We start from the raw sequence: 20,978 nt of genomic DNA, 5'->3' as shown, positions 1-20,978 counted from the left end.
AGTTGATTTGTTGCATTCTCTCGGCTGTGTGTGTGCAAAACAAAGTTTTGGAGGGAGCTGCAACATCGAACGGATAACAGAGATTGTCCTCCAGCTGCAACAGCAACAGCAACGGCAACGGCAACGGCAACGGCAACTGGCAGCGAAAAGTTTCGATATAGTTTTGAGGTCAGTTTGCCAGAGAAATGGAGCGGGGACGAGGCTTACAGTTCGAGTAGAGTTACACAAATCTCTGCAGCCGCCTCTCTGCCCTCTCTCCGGGCAAAAGATTAGCGGACATTGTTTGAGTATACACGTAAATCGAGAAAAGTTTTGTTGTGGCTCCCAAACTGAGGGTAAATTAAAGTTTCCCTTCGGGAAATCAGCCACACTAAAGGTGAACACTTGAAGCCGTCGAAAAGGGTATAAATCTCATACGACCATCGACGATAATGTCTGACGTTGAAAGTTGAAATCTTCTTAATTGGTTGATTTGACTAAGTGAAGCGATGGCTATATTAATTATATAACACACCACAAACCATCTTCATCGAAACCACTCAGGCTTGCTGGCACATTACACAATTGTGCCCAACACCTGTTCCAATCAAATCCAATCAAAGACGAATTTCCAAGAGAACAAAGCCCGCTTATACCAATCATCGAATCACCTAATTGGACCCAATACTTAAGCAAGATATCAATCAGAATTATGAAACAAAACCCAAAAACACCCGAAAATACACAGAAGCATAAGAGAAACGAGCAGGAACGTTGTGAGCCGCGGCAAGGGCTGCGGCTCTACTTAGACATATGCGAAAATTCTGTTCTGCCTTCGACAGACGCAAATATTTATCCAACATGTAATGTCCTTCTGTCTACATATGAAAAGGACTATAAGGAAGCCGCGCACTCTGGCGCTCAAGTATGTAAATCCAACCAGATCGAGTCCCATTTGCACAACAGCATAATAGACCGAATAAAACCCGATCAAAATTCATCCTGACGAAGCCCAGTGGCAATTGGATTCAGACTCGTTTAGAGAAGCCACTTATCTGCTCAGATTTTCGAAGCGTAGAGTTCTTTATAAAGACGAAGGCATCCTGCCTCTGGCTTGACCCATTGATGGTTCGGGGATCCGAGTGTCCGAGTGAGAGGACACAAATTAAAGTGCTCCTTCAGACGCTTGTCACAGGTGCCAGAGGATTGGCCAGGATGTCTTAATCAGCTGCAACGGACACAAACAGGCGTGGCACAATCCTTGACAATCCTCTTTCTCTCTCTGTCTCTGCCTCTGTCTTTTTCCATCTCCTACTCAGAGGCAGAGGCAAAGGCAGGGCATACGTTGGGCGTCTCAGGCACTGGACCTGGTGCACCTGCTGCTGAGGAGCACCTGGCCAGGGCTTAAGTCAATGCCAATATATTAAACTTATTGTGCATGGCATGCGACATAGTGGCCCATGGCCCATCCAAGCCCCAGGCTCCCATGGCCCCTCCCACATGCCACCTTAGAGCTTGGGGCATTGCCCAGTGGCCATGCTGCACTTCCGGCTGTCGTCCTTGCGGCAACGTTTGACATTTCGCAAAGCCACCACTCTCCGGCTCCCTCTGCCACCACCTGTACCTCTGCTTCTCCCTTTGGCCTGGGTGAGCCCCTGCTGGCATCTCGCTCCATTTGGTTTCTGTGCCAGGCGCTGTCGCCGTCGCCATGTGCACATCCTCTCCGTGCCTGATCCTGGTCCATCCTCCTCCTGTGCCATCTATGGCTGTGCTGCTCGTCCTTGTCGCTGTTCATTTCAGGAAATGCATTTCGTCAGCGTTCAATGAAAACGAAATTGCCAATTTCAATGAGGATGAAAAGAGAAAGAAGCAGAAGGCATGAGGCATGTGGCATGAGGCGTGAGGCGTGAGGCAGGAGCAGCAGATACAAGCGATAGGAGGAGCAGTAGCTGCAGGCTGAATCAGACAGTCAATGCGATGCTGTCGTTGGTGCTGCTGTGATTATCTCGCTTTACTCGTACGATTCCTACGAATGCAAAAACCAAAGAATTTGACACCCAAATTCAAGAGGGCCAAGGAGAAAGAGATGCGGAGAAGAAGGGAAAACACAATGGGAGAGTGAGATCAACGATTACGTTCCAAGACGGCAGTCATCCACGTGACTAACCCACAGAAAATGCATGGAAATGCACTGCCAACAGTTTCCATGGCTTGGAGTACATTAGTGGGCTGCTGCCGGCGGAATAGGGAGGCAGAGGCTGTCATCTGGCGGGGAAACCTTAGACCAGTTATGAGAGCCACTGCGTAAATCAACTCGAACGCTCAATTTCCAACCAAATGAAAGCCAAACAAGGGAAAACCGTTTACTTTTACTTAAGCACCCGAAGGCGGGGAGGGAATACCAAGCCTCCCACGCCGCCCGTGCCACCCATGCCACCCATGCCTCTCAGCAGCTCTTAGACTCTCATTGTAGTCTGCCCCGTTGTGCCTTGCACTCCTCCATAAGCAGACCCTCTCTGTATCGCCACCTCTTAGCTGTAACAGCCATTGGCAATCCAAACAAAAGCCGTGGAAAATTATGTCAATGGCATCGTTGTCCTGGTCGGGTTATGACTCTGAACCTCCTTCAAGCTCCACTGTTTCCACTCGCCGTCTAACTGGTGCCTCCAGCTGCTCCTCCACTTCCTTTTCGGTGCTTCTGCTGATGCCATTATCGCCAGCTTTTGCCGAGTTCCAGTCAAACAACCGTCAAGCCCCTTCCGTTAACTGAATCCTTACCAACACTGCTGTACACCGTACCTGCAATGCCCCCCCACAAAACTCCATCCTCTGGCCCAGCACCCCACCCCGTTTTAGCACTCCGTACTCGTAATCGGGATGCGTTCGTCGTCGTTGCCTATCAAAACCAAAATTGAATACAAAAATCTCATCAAAAATCGATTAGAGCTGTGTGGGCTAAGGAGGAGTGAGGGAGTGGGGGAAAGAGGGCTGGAACTATGGAAGAGAAGTGACATCGGTACTCGTAGATGGCAGCCAAGCCAAGTATTTTATATGGCAGCACGCCGCACTGCACCGAGAATCGTGTTAATAAACGAGTTTTGTCGCCAGGAAAGCCACTGCCACTGCCACCCGATCCACCTGCTGCCACCCGCTGCCACGTGCTCCTTTGCGGCATCGTGCTCCTTGTTGGCATCATCGTTCCGGCCAATTCCCGTTGAAAGCAGCAAGTGGATTGAATAAATAACGCCGCCAAATGCAATTTGGGAAATTAAAACCAAAGTAGTGACAACTTTAGTCCTCCCTCCACCCTCCACCCAACAAAATTGAACCGAGCGATTTCTGTGGCGCCGTCTTTAACCAAACGCAACCCCAAAACCCAATTCCCCCATCCGTGAGACCCTCTGGCCCCATTGTCAGTCGTATTATCAGCGACGGGAATCATTTTTGCGGATTGGTAAACTTTCTCTCCTAACGACGGCCAACGAGGAAAATGATGATGATGACGATGACGATGGAGAGGAGAAGGAGAAGGAGGAGGTGCTGCGGCTCAAGCCACATCGAATTGGAGAGCCAAGTGTTCATTTGTAAAATTAATAAAAATAGTTTTCCCACTCGCCCCTCTCTGGCCCGCCTCCTAATGGCACTCACTCGCTCTTAAGTTTCGAAACGAGCGAAGGAAACTTTGTCTCGCCCATGGGCTTTAATGAATACGAATGAAACTTCAGCCGTCAGCCTTCAGCCTTGAACAACATCGAATCCCATACGAGTGTCCTGAATCCAGTCAGAGTTTTTCCATACATTGAACAATAGTTCTCTGAGGTTCTCAAACGAACCTCAACCCTGGAACCCTTTTATTTGTATTCCCGTCTGTTACTATAGACAGTACTCGTACAAGGGTGGAATTCCGCAGTTGTTTGAGTTGGATTATTCTTAAATTAGTGACCGAATATGGGATGTCTGATATGCAGAAAGAGACCTTAAATTCATAGTCGAAACACTCGGAATAGATATACCACTCCGCCCTGTTTTCACTCTCCAATAGATTGGGGAATCCTTAGAATAGATGTCATCTTCTGCATGTTATTTGCTGGCCTGTCGACCAATTTAAATGTCCCATCCTGACCCTTCCTTGGGACATGTGTACACACATGTACGTACACATATTCGTATCTGCTCTTCCGCCTCCCCGTGTGGCACTATGTGTGTTCTATGGGCTATATTCGATGCCCCCATGCAGCATTTACCAATGTACACAAAAGGCGAAAGCAAAATGTGTTTTGTCAGTGACATGGAAATCAACTGAAGCGATGTACGCGATTTACGGACCGAGGACAATTCGTAGGGCTGAATTCGTAGGGTGTTTACTGGGATTGGGACTGAAGATGGGGTGGGTGGGAGGGGGATGGAATTGGAATTGGAATTGGGACTGGAACCGGTGCTCGGGGTGTCTCGATAAACTGTTTGACACACACACACACACTCAGGCACACAGGGACACATGGAGAGGCACGTGTGTCCGCGCCCACTTCCGCTCATACATAGGGAGGCGAGGACAACTCAATTAAGCATGCACAATGCACACGAATTTCGACTTGTTCTCTCTCGCAATCCCCAATCCCCAATCTCCAATTTCAGTAGCTGTGGCAGTGCCAGTGGCAGTGGCAGTGGCAGTACCCGTACTTCTTCCCGGCTGTTGGGCTCCTGGGAGAATTTTCAATGCATGCTGCATCCACAGAAATTGTGCAAAATATCGCATACAGAAGGAAAAGCAGGAAAAATGATGCGAAAGGGGTGGGCTGGGTGGCTGGAATAAAAATTGTTTTATATTTGAGTCACATAAATTTCCATTGATTTTTTTATTTTTATACCCGATACTCAAAATGAGTATTGGGGTATATTAGATTTGTGGTAAAAGTGGATGTGTGTAACGTCCAGAAGGAATCGTTTCCGACCCCATAAAGTATATATATTCTTGATCAGCATCAATAGCCGAGTCGATTGAGCCATGTCTGTCTGTCCGTCTGTCCGTCTGTCCGTCTGTCCGTCCGACCGTCTGTCCGTCTGTCCGTCTGTCCGTCCCCTTCAGCGCCTAATGCTCAAAGACTATAAGAGCTAGAGCAACGATGTTTTGGATCCAGACTTCTGTGATATGTCACTGCTACAAAAATATTTCAAAACTTTGCCCCGCCCACCTCCGCCCCCACAAAGGGCGAAAATCTGTGGCATCCACAATTTTAAAGATACAAGAAAACCAAAAACGCAGAATCGTAGAGAATGACCATATCTTTTAGACTGCAGAATCTGAATTAGATCGTATTACTATTATAGCCAGCATCAAGAAAACAATTTCATTTTTTCTCGCCCTGTCTCTCTCTAACACACAGGTAGCATAGGCGGCTTTGCTTAGAGTAAAACATTAGCGCCTAGATCTCAGAGACTATAAAAGCTAGAGCAACCAAATTTGGTATCCACACTCCTAATATATCGGACCGAGACGAGTTTGTTTCAAAATTTCGCCACACCCCCTTCCGCCCCCGCAAAGGATGCAAATCTGGGGATATTCACAAATCTCAGAGACTATTAAAGCTAGAGTAACCAAATTTGGTATCCGCACTTCTGTTAGATCTCACTATAAAACGTATATCTCAAAATTTCGCCACACCCCCTTCCGCCCCCACAAAGAACGAAAATCTGTTGCATCCACAATATTGCAGATTCGAGAAAACTAAAAACGCAGAATCATAGATAGCGACCATATCTATCAGATTGCTGAATCTGGATCAGATCAGATCATTTTTATAGCGAAAGGAAACAAATCAATTTGCAGTGGCTACGCAGCGCGTTACGTCACGCTCAGACTGATTTTCTGTCTCTCTCGCACGCACTCTTTGTCGTGTCGTTTAATATTAGCGGCGTCTGCCGGAGGAGAGCCATACTGACTTAGTATCGGGTATAACCGTAGAGTTGCGGTGTCCGCAGCAACTCACAACGTTCCCCCTCGTTTTTTATTTATTTTTGTTCACTTTCGTTGACGGGGCCTTAATTCTTGTTTTTCGTTCGTGCCTTTGGGCGAACTCGTCGCTGGCGGGGTCTTTAATTCGTAAGCTTCCGGCAAACGGAAAACCGACTGGCAGTGGCAACTGACAGCCGGAGAGACGGCAGGCGATAGACTCGTTGCACTCATTGCAAAACGAAACGAAAGTTGTGGCAAGCCGGGGATAACCGTTTGGATCTGAGAGGTGCTAAAGTGTCCGCGGCAAAGGAGTCGATATCTCCCCGCCCCCGGCTGCTCGAAGACTCTATTGGTAAATGGAAAGACATTCTCCTTTAAGATTTAAGGAAAGTCATTTCCCCGACAGTTTCCCTAAGGAACCATCTAGTGCCTGAAGACACCTTTCAAATTGAGTTAGCAAAGAAGGAAATCGGAGGGAAAGATTCAGCAAGGGTTTTTTTTGCTCTTTAGAAGTGAGAAAAATATGCAAGCGATCTTTTGGAGAAATTAAGTATCTGGAAATATGTATCTACCATCCATCCCCAGGCCTAGACCGAATGGAACGGAATGGAACGTTCCAAACAGAACCCAATCGGCGTCATCGCTTCGGGGGGGCAGAACCATTTGCCCGACAAATGACACAGCAATGGAATTGGAAATAAATAAGGGGCCCGACCTTTGACGCCTGCTTGGGGTTGCCTGCCTCCGCTGCCATCTCCGCTTCCACTACCCCTTGCTGACCCGCCCTCCTGGGCGACCTTCCTGCTGTCTGCTATCTGCTGTCTGTTTGTTTGCTTAATAAATGAATGTGGAAAGTGCTCTGAATATTTGTACAATGTTTTCCTTTTGGCTCCCTGCTTTTCCTGCTTTTCCTGCTCTCTCCTTGTTCTCCTGTTCCTTGCCTTCGTTCGCATTATCCCCCAGCTTTTCTCTACTTTTCCCGGCTTTACTCTCTGGTCTATTCTGGTCTGGCCCCGACCACAGCTCTCTGTATCTTTTATCGGAATTCCAATTGCGGACTACGCGTGGCATTTTTTTTTTGTCATTTTGTTTTTATACCCGATACTCAAAATGAATCTAGGGGTATATTAAATTTGTGGTGAAAATGGATGTGTGTAACGTCCAGAAGGAATCGTTTCGGATATATATTCTTGATCAGCATCAATAGACGAGTCGATTGAGCCCTGTCTGTCTTTCCGTCCGTCAGTCCTTCCCTATGAGCGCCTAGTGCTCAAAGACTATAAGAGCTAGAGGAACGACATTTTGTATCCAATCTTCTGTAATATGCCACTATTACACGTATATTTCAAAATTTCGCCCCACCACCTTCCGTCCCCGCAAAGGACGCAAATCTGTGGCACCAATATTGAAGATACGAGAAAATTTAAAACGCACAATCATAGAACATGACCATATCTATCAGATTGCCAAAACTGGATCGGATCGGGTTAGTATTATAGCCAAAAGTAAGAAATCAGTCGCTACGCATCGCCCGACGAAACGCTCATACTGATTTTCTGTCTCTCTCGCACGCACTCTTTGTCGTGTCGTGCAATGTTAGGGCCGTCTTGTGGAGGAGAGCCATACTGACAAAGTATAAAAGTAGAGTTGCGGTCGCCGCAGCAACTCACAACGTTCCGCCTTTTTTTAATATTGATTTATCGGTATTGCGCATTGTGCACTAAGTTAACCGCAATATTTGACCTGTCCCCATGCGCTCCGGGAGGAGCAACTGCCTCCCGAATCCCCAAAGCGGTACTAACCCTCTTGGCTAATGCTATTTATCTTACTGTGCGTAGAGCCAACTCTGTCTCTGTTAATGGCTATGGGCTCTGTCTGGGTGGCGTTGCTGTTTAGGTGGCGTTATCAATCAATGGAAATCGATTTGTTGAGCACAATCAACGAGGGGGCGGCACCAGCCCTAGTACCAGCACCATAACCAGAACCAACACCCAGCACTCACACAAACAAAACCCCCTGCACTTGGGCATGCCGCGCACAACCCTCTTAACACTTAAGTAGGCAGCATTCTCCTGATACTCATCCCCATACCCATCCCCATCCTTGTCTTGTCTCGTCCTCGTCCCCGTTCATTGAACTCTATCTACCTATATGTATCCCTCCCCCCCACAGGGGGTGTCTTTGTCAGATAATTTTGGGGGTGGCTCTGTCTGTATAGCCCGGAACGCGATGTCACTTTGTCAGCATGTTTGGGGGCTCTAAAAATAAAAGTTTTTGCCTGCGCAGCTTAGCCCCAGCTGAAACTAATTTGCCAAGCAACAAACTGATACCGAAGCGGAAACGGAAACTAAAGCTAGAGCTCAACCTTCAACCTTTCACTGGCTACAACTCTGACTCATCGATGACGTTGTGTGTGGACTCTGTCAATCAGCGAAACCTCACCCAATCCCAGGGATAAAGCCAGGACCAACCACTTGACTCCGATTCTGACTCAGACATGGTCCCAGTCCCATTCCCAGTCATAGTCCCTTTGCCATTCCCATTCTACCCGAAAAGCATAATTGAGCCGCGATGTCCCGATGTTGTTGCCGACTTAGCGCTAAACGTTTTGTGGTCCAAGTCCCCACCTATGGGCCCCATTCCTGTCACTCCTGCCACACACAGCACAGCCCGCACACACACGAAATGAGCGCCAACTGTTGCTACATGGGGGGTGGAGGCATATGTTGTGTGGCTGGGGCTGCGTTGGACTTGACTGGGCGGAGCGGGGTGGGTGGGTGTCGACCACCTTAATGACCATAATCCCAGCTCATAAAGTATGCAACGGGTCTGGGCTGGAACAGTCAGTTCCATGTTCGGCCTGAGGAAGGGGAAAAAACGTGGACACGGACATGGGTCTTAAGTTATTAAGCGCATTTAGTGGTAGATTGGAAAATACTTACCCAAATTGAGTTGCTTTTGGCTGACTCTCAACCCGGACCCCAGCCATATGGAAATCATGATCTGGGGAGTGGCGCAGACCAGACCTCCGTCTAATGAAGCTTCACAGCTCGGGCTCGTGCTCGGGCTCGTGCTCGGGCTCGGGCCAGCTCATCTTTCTCTCTGGCTGGCCCTGCCTTATCCGCACAGTTGACACTCTTAGCCTAATTTGTCTTCGCCTTCAGTGGCAGTGGCAGTCGCAGTCGCAGGCCAAGTCCCAGTCACAGTTGCAGTTGCAGTCCCAGTTCTAGTTCCACGCCCAGCCACTTGGCAACTGCAGGCAAGTGCCTTCAGCTGCATAAATCTTGCAAATCCAAACTTATCAGAACGTCTGCAACGCTGGCAGGCTCTGGCTCTGGCTCTGGCTCTGGCTCTATCCTGACCAGAAGGGAACTGCCAGCCAACTGGGGAAGTGGCAACAATTTCGGCTGCTGCCTCAGGGGCTGCCTCTTGCTTATGCGGCGAGTGTTGCAATGCTCATATATCTTGCTGCCTCCTCCGCCAACGTCTTTATTCCACTGAAATTGGAGAAAACCCTTGTCTTGCTGCGGGGTCGAAACATTGAATACCCTTGCGGTTCCCTTAGTATTTCGATATTGGGAATACATTTGGGATATATGCAGATATATATTATATTATACTATCTTCTCAGATTCCAATCTTGGTGTTTGGTTGTGATATATGGCAGGAGCTCGTCTTCCAGTTCATTGCAACTTCATCGTACATCGTGGGACCAAAGCTGGGATTGGCCAAGGGGTAAACTAGTGCTGGGACTGGGACCCGAGCTCCATAACTCCAACATGGAGTGGAGTGGGATCGGGAGAGGAGCTCCTCTGTGCATTGTTGTGCATATACAATGTGTTGGCCCCGTTCTGGCCACTTCCTCCTCACACTTGCCTGATGGCGGATGGCGGATGGCTGATGGCGGATGGCTGATGGTGGTGGCGCTGGTGGCGGTGACGTTGACATTTTGAGTGTCATTTTGTTGGCTTGGCTTTCCCCGGTTCCACTCCGCTCCGTTCCGTTTCGTTCCGCTCCCTTCTGTTCCACTGCTGCTGCTGCCACGATCCGTCTTGGCCAGTTTTCGTGGAGTTTATTCAGCTCGGGTTTTGGGTTTTGGGTTTTGGGCTTTGGGCTTTGAGCTGGCTTGGCACGCACTCTCCACTGCCGCCGCCTACGATGGCGCTCGCTGCCACATTTTGTGGCAAGCGGAAACACATTACATAGTCGGCAGCTTGACAACAGTCGCAGCAGCAGCTCCACGGCAAGAACAACAGCGTGTGGGCATGGAATGGAAAAGGATGGTGAAGCGCCTGGCGACAACAGCCGGAAACGGAAATAGAATAAAGTGGCTTTCTGGCTGATGTGTCGCTCGCTCCACGACTCGACTCCAGTCAGGCCACACACCACACGCCACACGCCACATGGCACACCAGCCTACGCCCAGTCCCAGGGCCAAGACGAGGATGAGGATGAAGACGAGGGCAGGACGCTTTCTTGAGGCTACCCCTTGGACGGGCCAACAATTTATACCAATTGTCGGCGTCGTCGCCAACATTTCATTAACTTTGACTTATGGTCCATGTCCATGCTTGACCTCCTGGCCGGCGTCTTCACTCTGGTTAATTACCCGGCCACCACTCGAGCAGAGGGCCACGGAGATGGCGATGGAGTGATGGAGCAGAATGGAGTGCCGCCATTAGGGTCCTGTCCATCAGCTGGCCCCAGAAGAGGCCCCGAAGAGCAGGGAACACACGGCCCTGTTGACTCTGCTGAAAGCCAATAAACTGGGTCACCAAAAAGAACAGAAGCAGTAGCTCTAAAAAGCAGCGACTACGATTATTGCAGATTAGGGGCGAAAGATCCTTTTGTTGACTGTGTGCACTGTGCACTCCTGCCTCCACTCCTTTGAGCACTCTATTGTAATGTCTTAATCCACTCGTTGAAAGTCCAGTCAACTGTCATCCGACCTCCTTTAATTCCTTCAATATGTATCTGGTGAGACCGTTTTTCCTCGGATTACCACTTCATTTAGAAGCCAGCAATCAAAATTGAATGTTTCCAAATCAAGCCTGACCTTCAATGGGACCATAAAAGCTTTGAAGGGTAGGTTTTTCAAGAAAATCGATTTCAAGCACGAGTATTGCTATTTCTGCGAAAGATACAGCTTAACCCCACTCATTGGAATTCCCCAATAAACTCTATCCGGGTGGCAAAACATTCCCAAGGCTCGCATTAACCCAGCCCCAGCCCCAGTTCTAGTTCCAGTTCCAGTCGCAGCAACAAAATGTTAATACGAAACGTTTTATTGCCCAAAGAGGAAACCAGAAGCGATGTACTCGTAGCAACTGAAAGTGGAACTACTTGGAATTTCGGTTTGGTTTGGTTTGACGGTATGGGGTGGTGTGGCAGTGTGGCGGTGTGGGGGAGGTGTGTGCCACAAATTGCAATGGGGCCATGACAAAAGGGGTGTGTGGTCTTTCGGCTCGGGAGAGGGGCGTGTGACTGTTGTAAATTTCCGTTTTTTTTTTGCTATTTTTGGAGCGACTTGTTTTATATTTGGTTTGTGCCGCGCGAAAAATCGTTATACAAAGTTATGGAACGAGATAGAGAGAGCGAAAGCACAACAATCAGAGCGAATGTGGAATGGAAAAACCAGTGAAAAAAAAGGAAGAAGACAAAGACACGAACAAGGAGAAGGAGAAGTAGAAGGAGAGGCAGAAGGAGAAGAAACACGCAGAGACGTGACTGGAATAGCATTCCAATAATTGAAGGCTGCGACGACAGCCAAAGAAGGCGAATTAAAGCCAACATGAAGTATGGCAGCCATTCGTTTCTTTCCGCAGTCCACAGTGCCCCCCCATAACCAAGCTCCTCCCACCCCCCCTCGCCCAGCTAATATAACGTATGTGTGTCAGACGTGTGGGGCGGCGGGACAGCGGGGCAGCGGGGCAGAGTGAGGGCCTTCAAAACACATTAGTCCGAAGCCCGCTTCGTCCCGCTCTCGCACTTGAGTGGCGGCTGAGTAGAGAAGTTTATGGATTGCATGCGCTTTAGTTGAGTTCTCCGAGGCTGCAGCTGCAACCCCACTGATAATGGACTGACAGTGAGCCACCCACCCACCCAGCCGCCCACTCTCCCTGTTGTCTCACTCTCACGTTGTGCTAAAACTTTCATCGCTATCAGTTTAAATGCTGAAAGCTCAAAGAGGCATTATACCCGCTTGGCTGCGAATGGATGGAGCTATGGCTATCCCCTGCCATAGCAGGGGGGACACCGACACTCCCCCTCTGGCAGGTTGAATGTATCCAATTTTAAATATGCATTAAGCCAATGAAAACTTGTGCCATAAAACCCGCTCAGCACGCACCGAGATGTGTCAGAGCCGGACCCGGACCCGAATCCGGGGCTGGAGATGCCAAGGGAATGGCAATAGGATTCGGGTTTTAGTTTGAGTTTCAGCTTGAGCTTGAGCCTGGGGGGATGCCCGCTTGGAGCGTGCATTCCAGGTGATAGCCAAAACACTTAATCGTCACTCACATTCGCACACAGACAGACACACAGTCAGACAAAGACACGAAACATGGACCAAATAATATTAGCATCATGTTGGACGCTAACTTTTACGATCCATTTAGGAACAGGAGATAATGCTTGCTTGGGCTCAAGAACGAGAACGAACTAATGGTATACCCTTGGTACAGCCCTCACTTTTGGCCATATAGGCCATAGGAAATCCATCTCCTATTTGTCAAAAATTTGTAATCTGCTATATGAATGGATAGATTGATTGCCAGATAGGACTGGAATGGGAATTTTTACTATACTTTCAAGGGTTTTAAATGATTCCTTCTGAGTACCCACTGAAGGCGTTTAAAGGCGAAAAACTGAAAAGAATTGGGGCGTTTAAGCCGCTTAAAGCTTTTCCTGGATGGATTCCATTCGGGGACGGCATGAAATACTCAATCGATTAAAGGCGGCTCAAGTCGTATCTCCCTCAGGCCGTAGGTGGTTCTCCACTCCGGAGATGAATGGAGTTGAGGACACCTCGCCTGCTGTCAGTTGTAATTTATGCTGAACTGATTTCATTAATGGATCCTTAGGCCCGTAAGCAACACATTTTCCTGCCTGAGACTGTGACTGTGACACCCATTGAACCAACACCCAAACCCAAAACCCAATCCAATCCAATTCAATTCAATCCCCCACCCCCCCTAACCATCACACCTTTACCTGGCACGAGTTTGTCAGTCAGTCAGTCAATCAGTTAGTCAAAAGCAGTTCTGCCAGTCACTCAACCCTCGAGTGTGTGTACGAGCCATATAACAAATTTGATTTGTATGTGTTTATTTGGGGGTGGTCCCAACAGTTCTGACACGTGCAAAATTTTCGCGGAATCCTCCCAGAAACGAGGTCTCTTCTGATGGCAGGACCTCCCAGTTTTTCACACACATTTAACTCTCTTTTAGTAGTGGCTTTGGGATTGATAAGTTCCAGAGTGTTGCCTCCAGAGCCCTCCATAACCTTTCAGTTCTTGACATAATCCCTACCCAGATAACTTATCATACATCTACCCTTTGGACGATACCTAACTCAAAGCCCTACTAAAAGCAGGTATCGTAATTTTTACTGTGTCAGATCCGAAAATTTCGGTTTTATTTTCGCCCTCACTCTCAATAGTATCTTCTGGTAGAGAGAATGAGAAAGCAACACGCAAATTTGCTAGGCTTTTGCGTTTCCTTCTGCCTGGAAATCTGTATTTATCTTAATCCCAATCTGAATGAAGGAAGGATTGGCAATGATCGAGAGCATTGAAGGGGCATGAGTACTGCGGATTCAACCACTCTTTCGTGTGCCTTTCACATGTTCCCTTTCTCAAGTCCTTTCATTGCAAACTCTCTCTTTCACCTCACCCTCAGCGTTCTTCCTTAATATCCTTTCTTTGGACAACTTTGGTGGCACACCCCGTGGGGGGAGGGGGGTGTTGGTGTTGTTTGTCATGTTTGTTTTCGCCTCGTTTGCCATCTTCGTCCTCATCTCCTACCCCACATCCCCTTCCATTAGAGCATTCTCTCTCTCTCTATTTTGCGTGTCGCCATTTTCATTTGGCAAACATTACAATTCTACCGTTATGGCTGTTGCCGTTACCGTTGCCGTTGTTTTTGTCAACGGTACTACTCGCCCACGTCATCATCATCATAGTCCGCATTCACGTTCTCATTTTCATCCTTATTCTCATCCTGCTGATGGTGGGAACGTTGGGAAGGCACAACCGCACAAACATCTTAGTCACTTTCACTTTTCATTACACTTTTCGCTTTCCTTTCGCTCTCTCTCTCTCTCTCTCTGTCTATTCCGTTTATTCCTTTCTTTTATCGTTGTGTGCTTTTGTCATGCGGTGCTTAGCATGACATTCTCCATCCATTGTTAGCACTAAAATTCACGAGGCCATTGCCTTTCTTTCGATACCCTTTCCCTCTTAGTATCATGAGAACTAGCACTTCGGCTTCAACGATTAAATTTCAGTAATCGATTGGATCGATTGTTTCGATTGTCTTCTAAATACTGGGTGGCTGGGTCTAAGAGACGTCTCATTTTCAGATCCTATCTAGATCTTGGCCTCTCCTGCTCCTCTCCTGAGAGTTTTCGATAGCAATGCACTCTTCCTCCAAATATTTCGATATGAAGGACAACGATGGATCGCTTAATATTGCAGTTTATTCTGCAGCCATTTTTTGAAGGCTTTTTTGAAGTCAAAACTGCAATCACCAACTGATTAAATGCCATATCACATTCTCCTATCTCCTCCTAGCTCTGCTCTCTCTCCTCTCACCCACAACCCACAGACCCTCTGTCGATCTGTGCTCTTGGCCATAATTGAAATGAAATAATTCTTCAAAGGTGCTCACTGTGAAAGCGAAAACTGCTGCCTCAATTGAAGAGCAGTGCAGAAAGCTGCGGAATATTAACTAAAGTTCGGGCGCTCAAAATTATCCCATAGAAATGAATGATGATGGAAGTTGGATTGCGATTGTGCTGGGGGGGGGGCAGTGCTGAGCATTCAGTGGCCAGACAGAGCAACAATCCTCTTACGTCCCGCTCTATCCAACCGTTGTCCATCTCTTCATGGATTGCAAGTGCTTGCATAACGTGGAAAAAACATCAGAAATAAGGGGCAACAATTTGGGTTGAGATAAATTGCATGTTTCGTTTACGTGGCCCGCTGCACATGCAATTGCCAGGAAGTCAGACCACTCCCCCACCAACCCACTCACCCACTCACCCACCCACCCAGGCACATGGTCCGGTCTAGACCACCGTCGCGTGCCTTGGGGCAGCTTTCGCTCTTGTTCTCTACCTGCCCCCTGCCCCCGTGCCCCCAGCCTGCCCCGTTAGTTGTTTTGCATAATTAATGCCATCATAGGCAGAGGTAATTGCATCTAACCCATTGCCCACGTCGTTGTCCTGCCGCAATGTGGCCATAATGACGGTATCAGCCCTAAGACCGCATTAGACCAGCACCGCCCACCCTCCCCCTTTGCTGCCCGACCCGAGCAAACCAATGCCCATCCATGCCCCAACACCCATTCTACGGCCAGTGGCGTCGACGTTGCGTCAACATCAGGTGCAAACTGTGGGCCCTGACACTGCCAATTGATTTTGATTTTGCGTCTGATTCATTGCTGGGGCAGAGGGCAGAGGGTGCACACGGAGGAGGGGGGGTAGCCAGAAGCGAGAGCGAGCCGAGGATGCACAGGTTGAAATTAATTTTAAATATTTAAAGAGTTGCCAGCCCGGGCAGCGTTTAAGCAGACATTAAGTTAATAAAACTCCAAGGACGCGCACCTCCGCCACCCATCCGCCCAAATGCATGTGCGAGTACTGAGAGTCATGGGGAGTCGTACCCGTAGTCGTAGTCGTAGTCGTAGTCCTCATGCTGTTAACTTAATTATGCAGCTGCCAGGATGTGCTAGGACCAGGATGTGTCCATATATGTGGTGGTGTGGCCGTATGGCTGTGTGCGTGCCATCGTTACGCCAGGAAAGAGAATTTATGAAATTTTTATGACTCTCACTTGACATTGCGCGCAGACAAGGAAGACATCAGACCTGGGTGCGAGTATGTCCTGAAAGTATAATCCCGCTGACAAACACCTTCCCAGAGAAAGGCTGGTGTCGACGCACTGGCCTGCAAATCAAAGGAATGGCAATCGCAATCCTTTCACTGGCTGTCAGAGTGAGCTTAAGCGAAACGAAGCCAGTGCATCAAACTTCAAGGCCTTGGCCCAGCCAAAAATACCCAACATGACAGGACAGGATCCATCCTATGCTCCAGCAAGGCAGGATAGGACAGAACAGGACAGGACAGGACAGGACTAAAGACCAAAAACATCAGCTCCCCCAAACAGAGAAGAGCAAAGACAGCAAAAGGAACAGACTAGCAATGGGAACTGGGACTGGGACTGGGAGTGGGAGTGGGACTGGGTTCAGAACAGCAAACGGATTTGAGGCGACAGATTGATGTTGATGCGAAGAGCAGCTACAAAGATGGATGAAGTGGCAGATAGATGGCTGTGCTTGTGGCACCCACCGCTCCCATCTGCCCCCCATCTGCACCCCCATCTGTCCCCCATCTGCCACCCATAAATGTCAAGCAATGAAAATGTTTGCCCAGATAGCCGTGCTCGTGTCGGGAGCCGTAAAGAAAATGTTGCTCCATTTTGCTGTCGGTGCTGCTGTTATACCTTGTTAGCTCTTGTGTAGATTTTGGCCGTGCCTGCTCGCTCCCTCCCGCTCTCTGAGGCCCCGTCTGCTCCCCCGGTTTCAGCTGGCTCCATCTTAATGCCAAGCGAAGCGTGCGCCGCACACGAACGCTCCTCCTGCCCCATCCGTTTTGTGGCATTCCAGAAAACGAAAACATATTTTCCATGCGACTGCACAAAGCGTTGCGGGGCGCACAGCCACGCTCACATACGGATATCTCCATCTTTGCTGGATGGAGCTCTGCTCACTTTTGGGATAACCATCCCCCTAACCATGGGGCCCCCCCCCACCCACACACACACATCACACACAGACCCCAGACCCGCTGAATGTGTGTGCCTTGCGGGTATTTTCTATGGTTTTTTGTTGTACTTTGGTACTTTTTCCACTCCGCACTGTTGTTGCTGTTAATCCTTTTCGAAATTTTTAGTTTGATTGTTGGGAAAATATTTTAAGCCCCAGGCACAACACATATTACACACCGCACGCATTAGCATAACGCGGGCCATGGGAAAGGAAAACTCGCACGGGCCTAGGCCGAGACGTTGACGGTGACGGTGGCGGTGACGGTAGCGGAGAAGGTGTGTGGGGTGTGCAGAATAGAATGAAACGGAGATGGAGCGGCTGAGCCCTAAGGGGGAATGTGCTTTGGAGCGGTGCTCCAGCTTTAAAAGGATTTCAAGAGAGGCTCTTTTCGGTGAAACCAACAGCGTTTTTCCTATTTACTAATGATATCCTCATGCGATCCAAGTATGTTATTTATTCTGCATTTGAATAAGGTTCTAGATAAGTTTCCGCGCGTATTTCTGCTGGGCTGCCACTTGGCAACCAAGGACCTCCCCCCCCCCAACAACTTTATTTGGTGTTTTGGTAAGCTTCAGCATCGGCTAAATGCTTTAGCAGCTAACAGTTTTATTTGATTAGGGTGCAGGTTGGGATCCACTTATAGTCCACAAACATTCGAAAGCGCTTTTCGATATTTTAATAAACTTCAGACACATGTTTCTTTTAGATTGATACTTAGGATCCACATAACATCCACATACGATCCACAGATTTATTTACAATACACATACGGTCCACGCTATTATTCTTAAATGAAACATTATTCATCATCACCTCATAGGAGCTAACAAGTTATTTCGTTTGTGAGATATCTTAAGATCCACATATAGTCCACATGCAATCGACCACTCTATTCGGTACTTTAATAATCTTCAGGATCCACCTAAGGTCCACATACAATCCACGGAATTATTTACAATCCGCATACCTTCATCGGTGAAATTATCTAGGAGCTAACAAGTTTATTTCATTTTGGATAAATCTTAAGATCCACTTATAGTCCACATACAATCGACCACTGTATTCGGTATTTTAATAATCTGCAGACACATATTTCTGTTAGACTGCAACTTGGGATCCACTTACGTTCCACGCTCTTATTCCTAATTCAAATACACTTCATCATCAGTGAAATGCTCTAAGAGCGAATACTTTTAAAAGAAATGTATGTATCTTGCTCTCATGATTCCAGCAGCGCCCCCTCCACCCACTAAGCAAACTTTAATGAAGTTCCACACCTTGAAAACGACCAAAGCGAAACTGTTCTTAATTAGCCTGCCCCGACAGCGAAAAAAAGAAATGTCTTGCGAATGCAAATTAAGCCCGATAAATGCCTGGCCATAGCAATTGCGCACTGACAATCGAGCAAACCGTCAGCAATCGCTCTCAATGACATTGATTGGCTGCCCCTGCCCACACCCCTCCCCACGCGCCGGCCACTGTTCTGGTGCTCGTGCTTGGCATTCCGTTTTGGTCAGGACAATTAAATATTTGCCTGTCTTATATCTGCCATTTGTTTTTGCTCTGATCCGCTCTGTTCGGCAGCATCCCCTCCAATAAACCCCCAGACGAGACGAGACCAGGCCAGGCCAGGCCAGGCCAGGCAGCGGTCGCGACAGAACTCGTTACTGTCACGGCCTGTTGCCGCTCGGACATGACAAAGGTTGACATTGTGCCTGCATTTATTAAAACAACTGCCAGAAGGAGGCGTAACATGGCCTCACGACCCCAACGACCCCAACCACCCTTGACGCCCACTCCACTCCCAGTGGCTCCGTGGCTTATAAAAGGATGTTCGTGCCACTGCATCCCTTTCGCTTGCTCATGGTGTTTTCCTTTTCCTCTTTCGTTACAGTTTATTGGCAACAATAATGGTCAGCACAACATTGACAACATTGGCTGCTGGACAAACAACTAGTAGCAATAATCATCATCACCACCACCATCATCACCACCAGCAGCAGCAGCAACAGCAGCAGCAACTGCAACAGCAGCAGCAACAGTTGCCCTACCAGCGACTGCCGCCACACGCCACAGCTTCCACAGGGGCAGCAGGATCACTGGCAGCAACCGGCAACCAGTCCCGCAGCTTCTATGCGCTGAACGGTCTGGAGCACGACTGCGACGGCAACAGCAGCAGCAACAACTATCCACAGCAGCAGCAGTCCTCTTCTCCGCTTAACGATCAGATCAGCCTGCTCTTCCCGAAGTGCCGGCCCAAGCAGCAGCAGCAGCAGCAGCATTATCCACAGCAGCAGCAGCAGCAACACCAGCAGCAGCGACATGAGCTCCACACGGATGTGAATCTTAACAGGAGCAGCAGCCCCATCACTGTAGCAGCCCCTGCGGCCACGGATCCCGCTGCCACGCAGACCAGCACGCCCAGCTACTACAAGAGCGTCAACATCATAACACAGTCGCCGCCGCCGCACTCGGCCTCGTCACACTCCTCGGAGTCGCTCTCCTCGGTGACGCCGCGTATATCCACAAATCCGTTCCTGTGCGCCCCACTGACACCGCCCACGCCGCCGCCACCGCCGCTGCACAGCTCTGCCGCACTTCCAGTCGAGGGTGAGGGTGAGGGTGAATCGGAGGGATCCAGAGACGGATCCAGAGACGGCGTTGCTGCTGGTGGAGCGGGTGCCGGAGCTGAAGAGGAAGTAGACGAGACCGTCCTGCCGGCAGGCTATCCGGCCTCCTTCTACTACCACACGGGCGAGACCAGGCGTGGCCAGAGCACCTACCCCGAGATGCCGCGCAAACGGAGCACAGGCCTGCCCACCAGCGCCAGTGCAAGCGCCATCAGCAGCAGGCAGCAATCACTGCACAACGGCGGCAGCAACGTGAACGGAACTGCCAGCAATGGCAATACTCAGAGTCAGGTGCAGAGCCAGAGCCAGAATCCCTTCATCAAGGAGAACTATTGGGAGACAGCTCCCATGCGAGCCAGTTCCCTGCTGCACTCTCCCACGGAGTACGCGGAGTACGCGGAGGAGCAGCAGCAGCAGCAGCAGCATCAACAGCAGCAACATCTGCAAGCCTCCGCCCGGCGGGCATACCACCAACAGCGGGAGCAGATGGCCACACAGCTGTACGGCTTGGCCCAGCGACAGGCAACACAGCAGCCGCCGGCGCACATCCTCCGGGTCGGACGGAGCCCGATCAACCGCAGCTACACGGCATCCCAGCAGCAGCAGCCGCAGCAGCAGCAGCCGCAACAGCAACAGCAGTCCGTAAACAATGCCTGTGCAGACGGACTGACCCCACTGGCCAGCCACTATCTATACGGAAGCAAGTCCTCTTTGGATCAGCACGGGGCCGGAGACTGGGAGCCACGGGAGCAGCGCAAACTGAGGATGCGCGAGGAGCGGGAACGGGAGAGGGAGATCCTGTTGCTTGAGCAGGAGGTGCTGACGGCACGGGAAAACCACCTGACCCACTTGACTGGGCAGCAGCAGCAGCGCAAGCGGCATGGACACGGCGAGGACAGGGAGCGTGAGAGAGAGCGCGATCATCGTCTGGTCAATGGTAGCGCAGCAGGCAATGAGGGTGTCTACGGATCGGCGGATCCCGGCGAGAGCTGGCATCGTAAGTATTCATTCCCAATCTTTGCCAGAAATCACCAAGAACTGGGCGGTACCAATGGGTCGTCGCATCCCGCTGGAGTACTCGTATGGAGATGTAAGCCCCATTCGAAATTGCTTCCGAGTAGGCACTGAATGTGAATGGGTCCTGTCCTATACTGTCCTGTGGTTACCGGACTCTGGCCACATTTGCCGCCTGAAGAGCTCTCAGCAGCGAGCGGTGGAGCGGTTGAGTGGTTGCCTGTGCCCGAGGCCATGCTCCGGACGATTTTAGGGGCAGCATGTGAATCGCTTCCGACTGGCTGCATAGCCAGCATTGATGTCCGGGGTCCGGGTAATTGAATTGCAAATCAAGCGTAATGAAGTGTACGGCAA

General features: G+C 49.5%; 1 protein-coding gene across 16 annotated transcripts in view; it reads left to right on the top strand.

Annotated features, from left to right (window-relative positions):
* The window catches only part of X11Lbeta, an 86,487-nt gene that overhangs the window by 54,231 nt on the left and 11,278 nt on the right, over positions 1-20,978 (top strand). For all 16 annotated transcript variants that reach the window (XM_033382460.1, XM_033382465.1, XM_033382467.1 and 13 more), the window contains one exon: positions 18,875-20,607. In XM_033382460.1, the coding sequence (XP_033238351.1) occupies positions 18,891-20,607 (1,717 nt within the window). In that variant the 5' untranslated portion in view covers positions 18,875-18,890. The remainder of the gene's footprint in view (positions 1-18,874; positions 20,608-20,978) is intronic.

This window comes from Drosophila pseudoobscura, chromosome X (genome assembly GCF_009870125.1).
Source record: "Drosophila pseudoobscura strain MV-25-SWS-2005 chromosome X, UCI_Dpse_MV25, whole genome shotgun sequence".
NCBI classification, from domain to species: domain Eukaryota; kingdom Metazoa; phylum Arthropoda; class Insecta; order Diptera; family Drosophilidae; genus Drosophila; species Drosophila pseudoobscura.
Note: the sequence above shows the minus strand (reverse complement) of the source record. Positions and strands in the feature narration are given on the sequence as shown.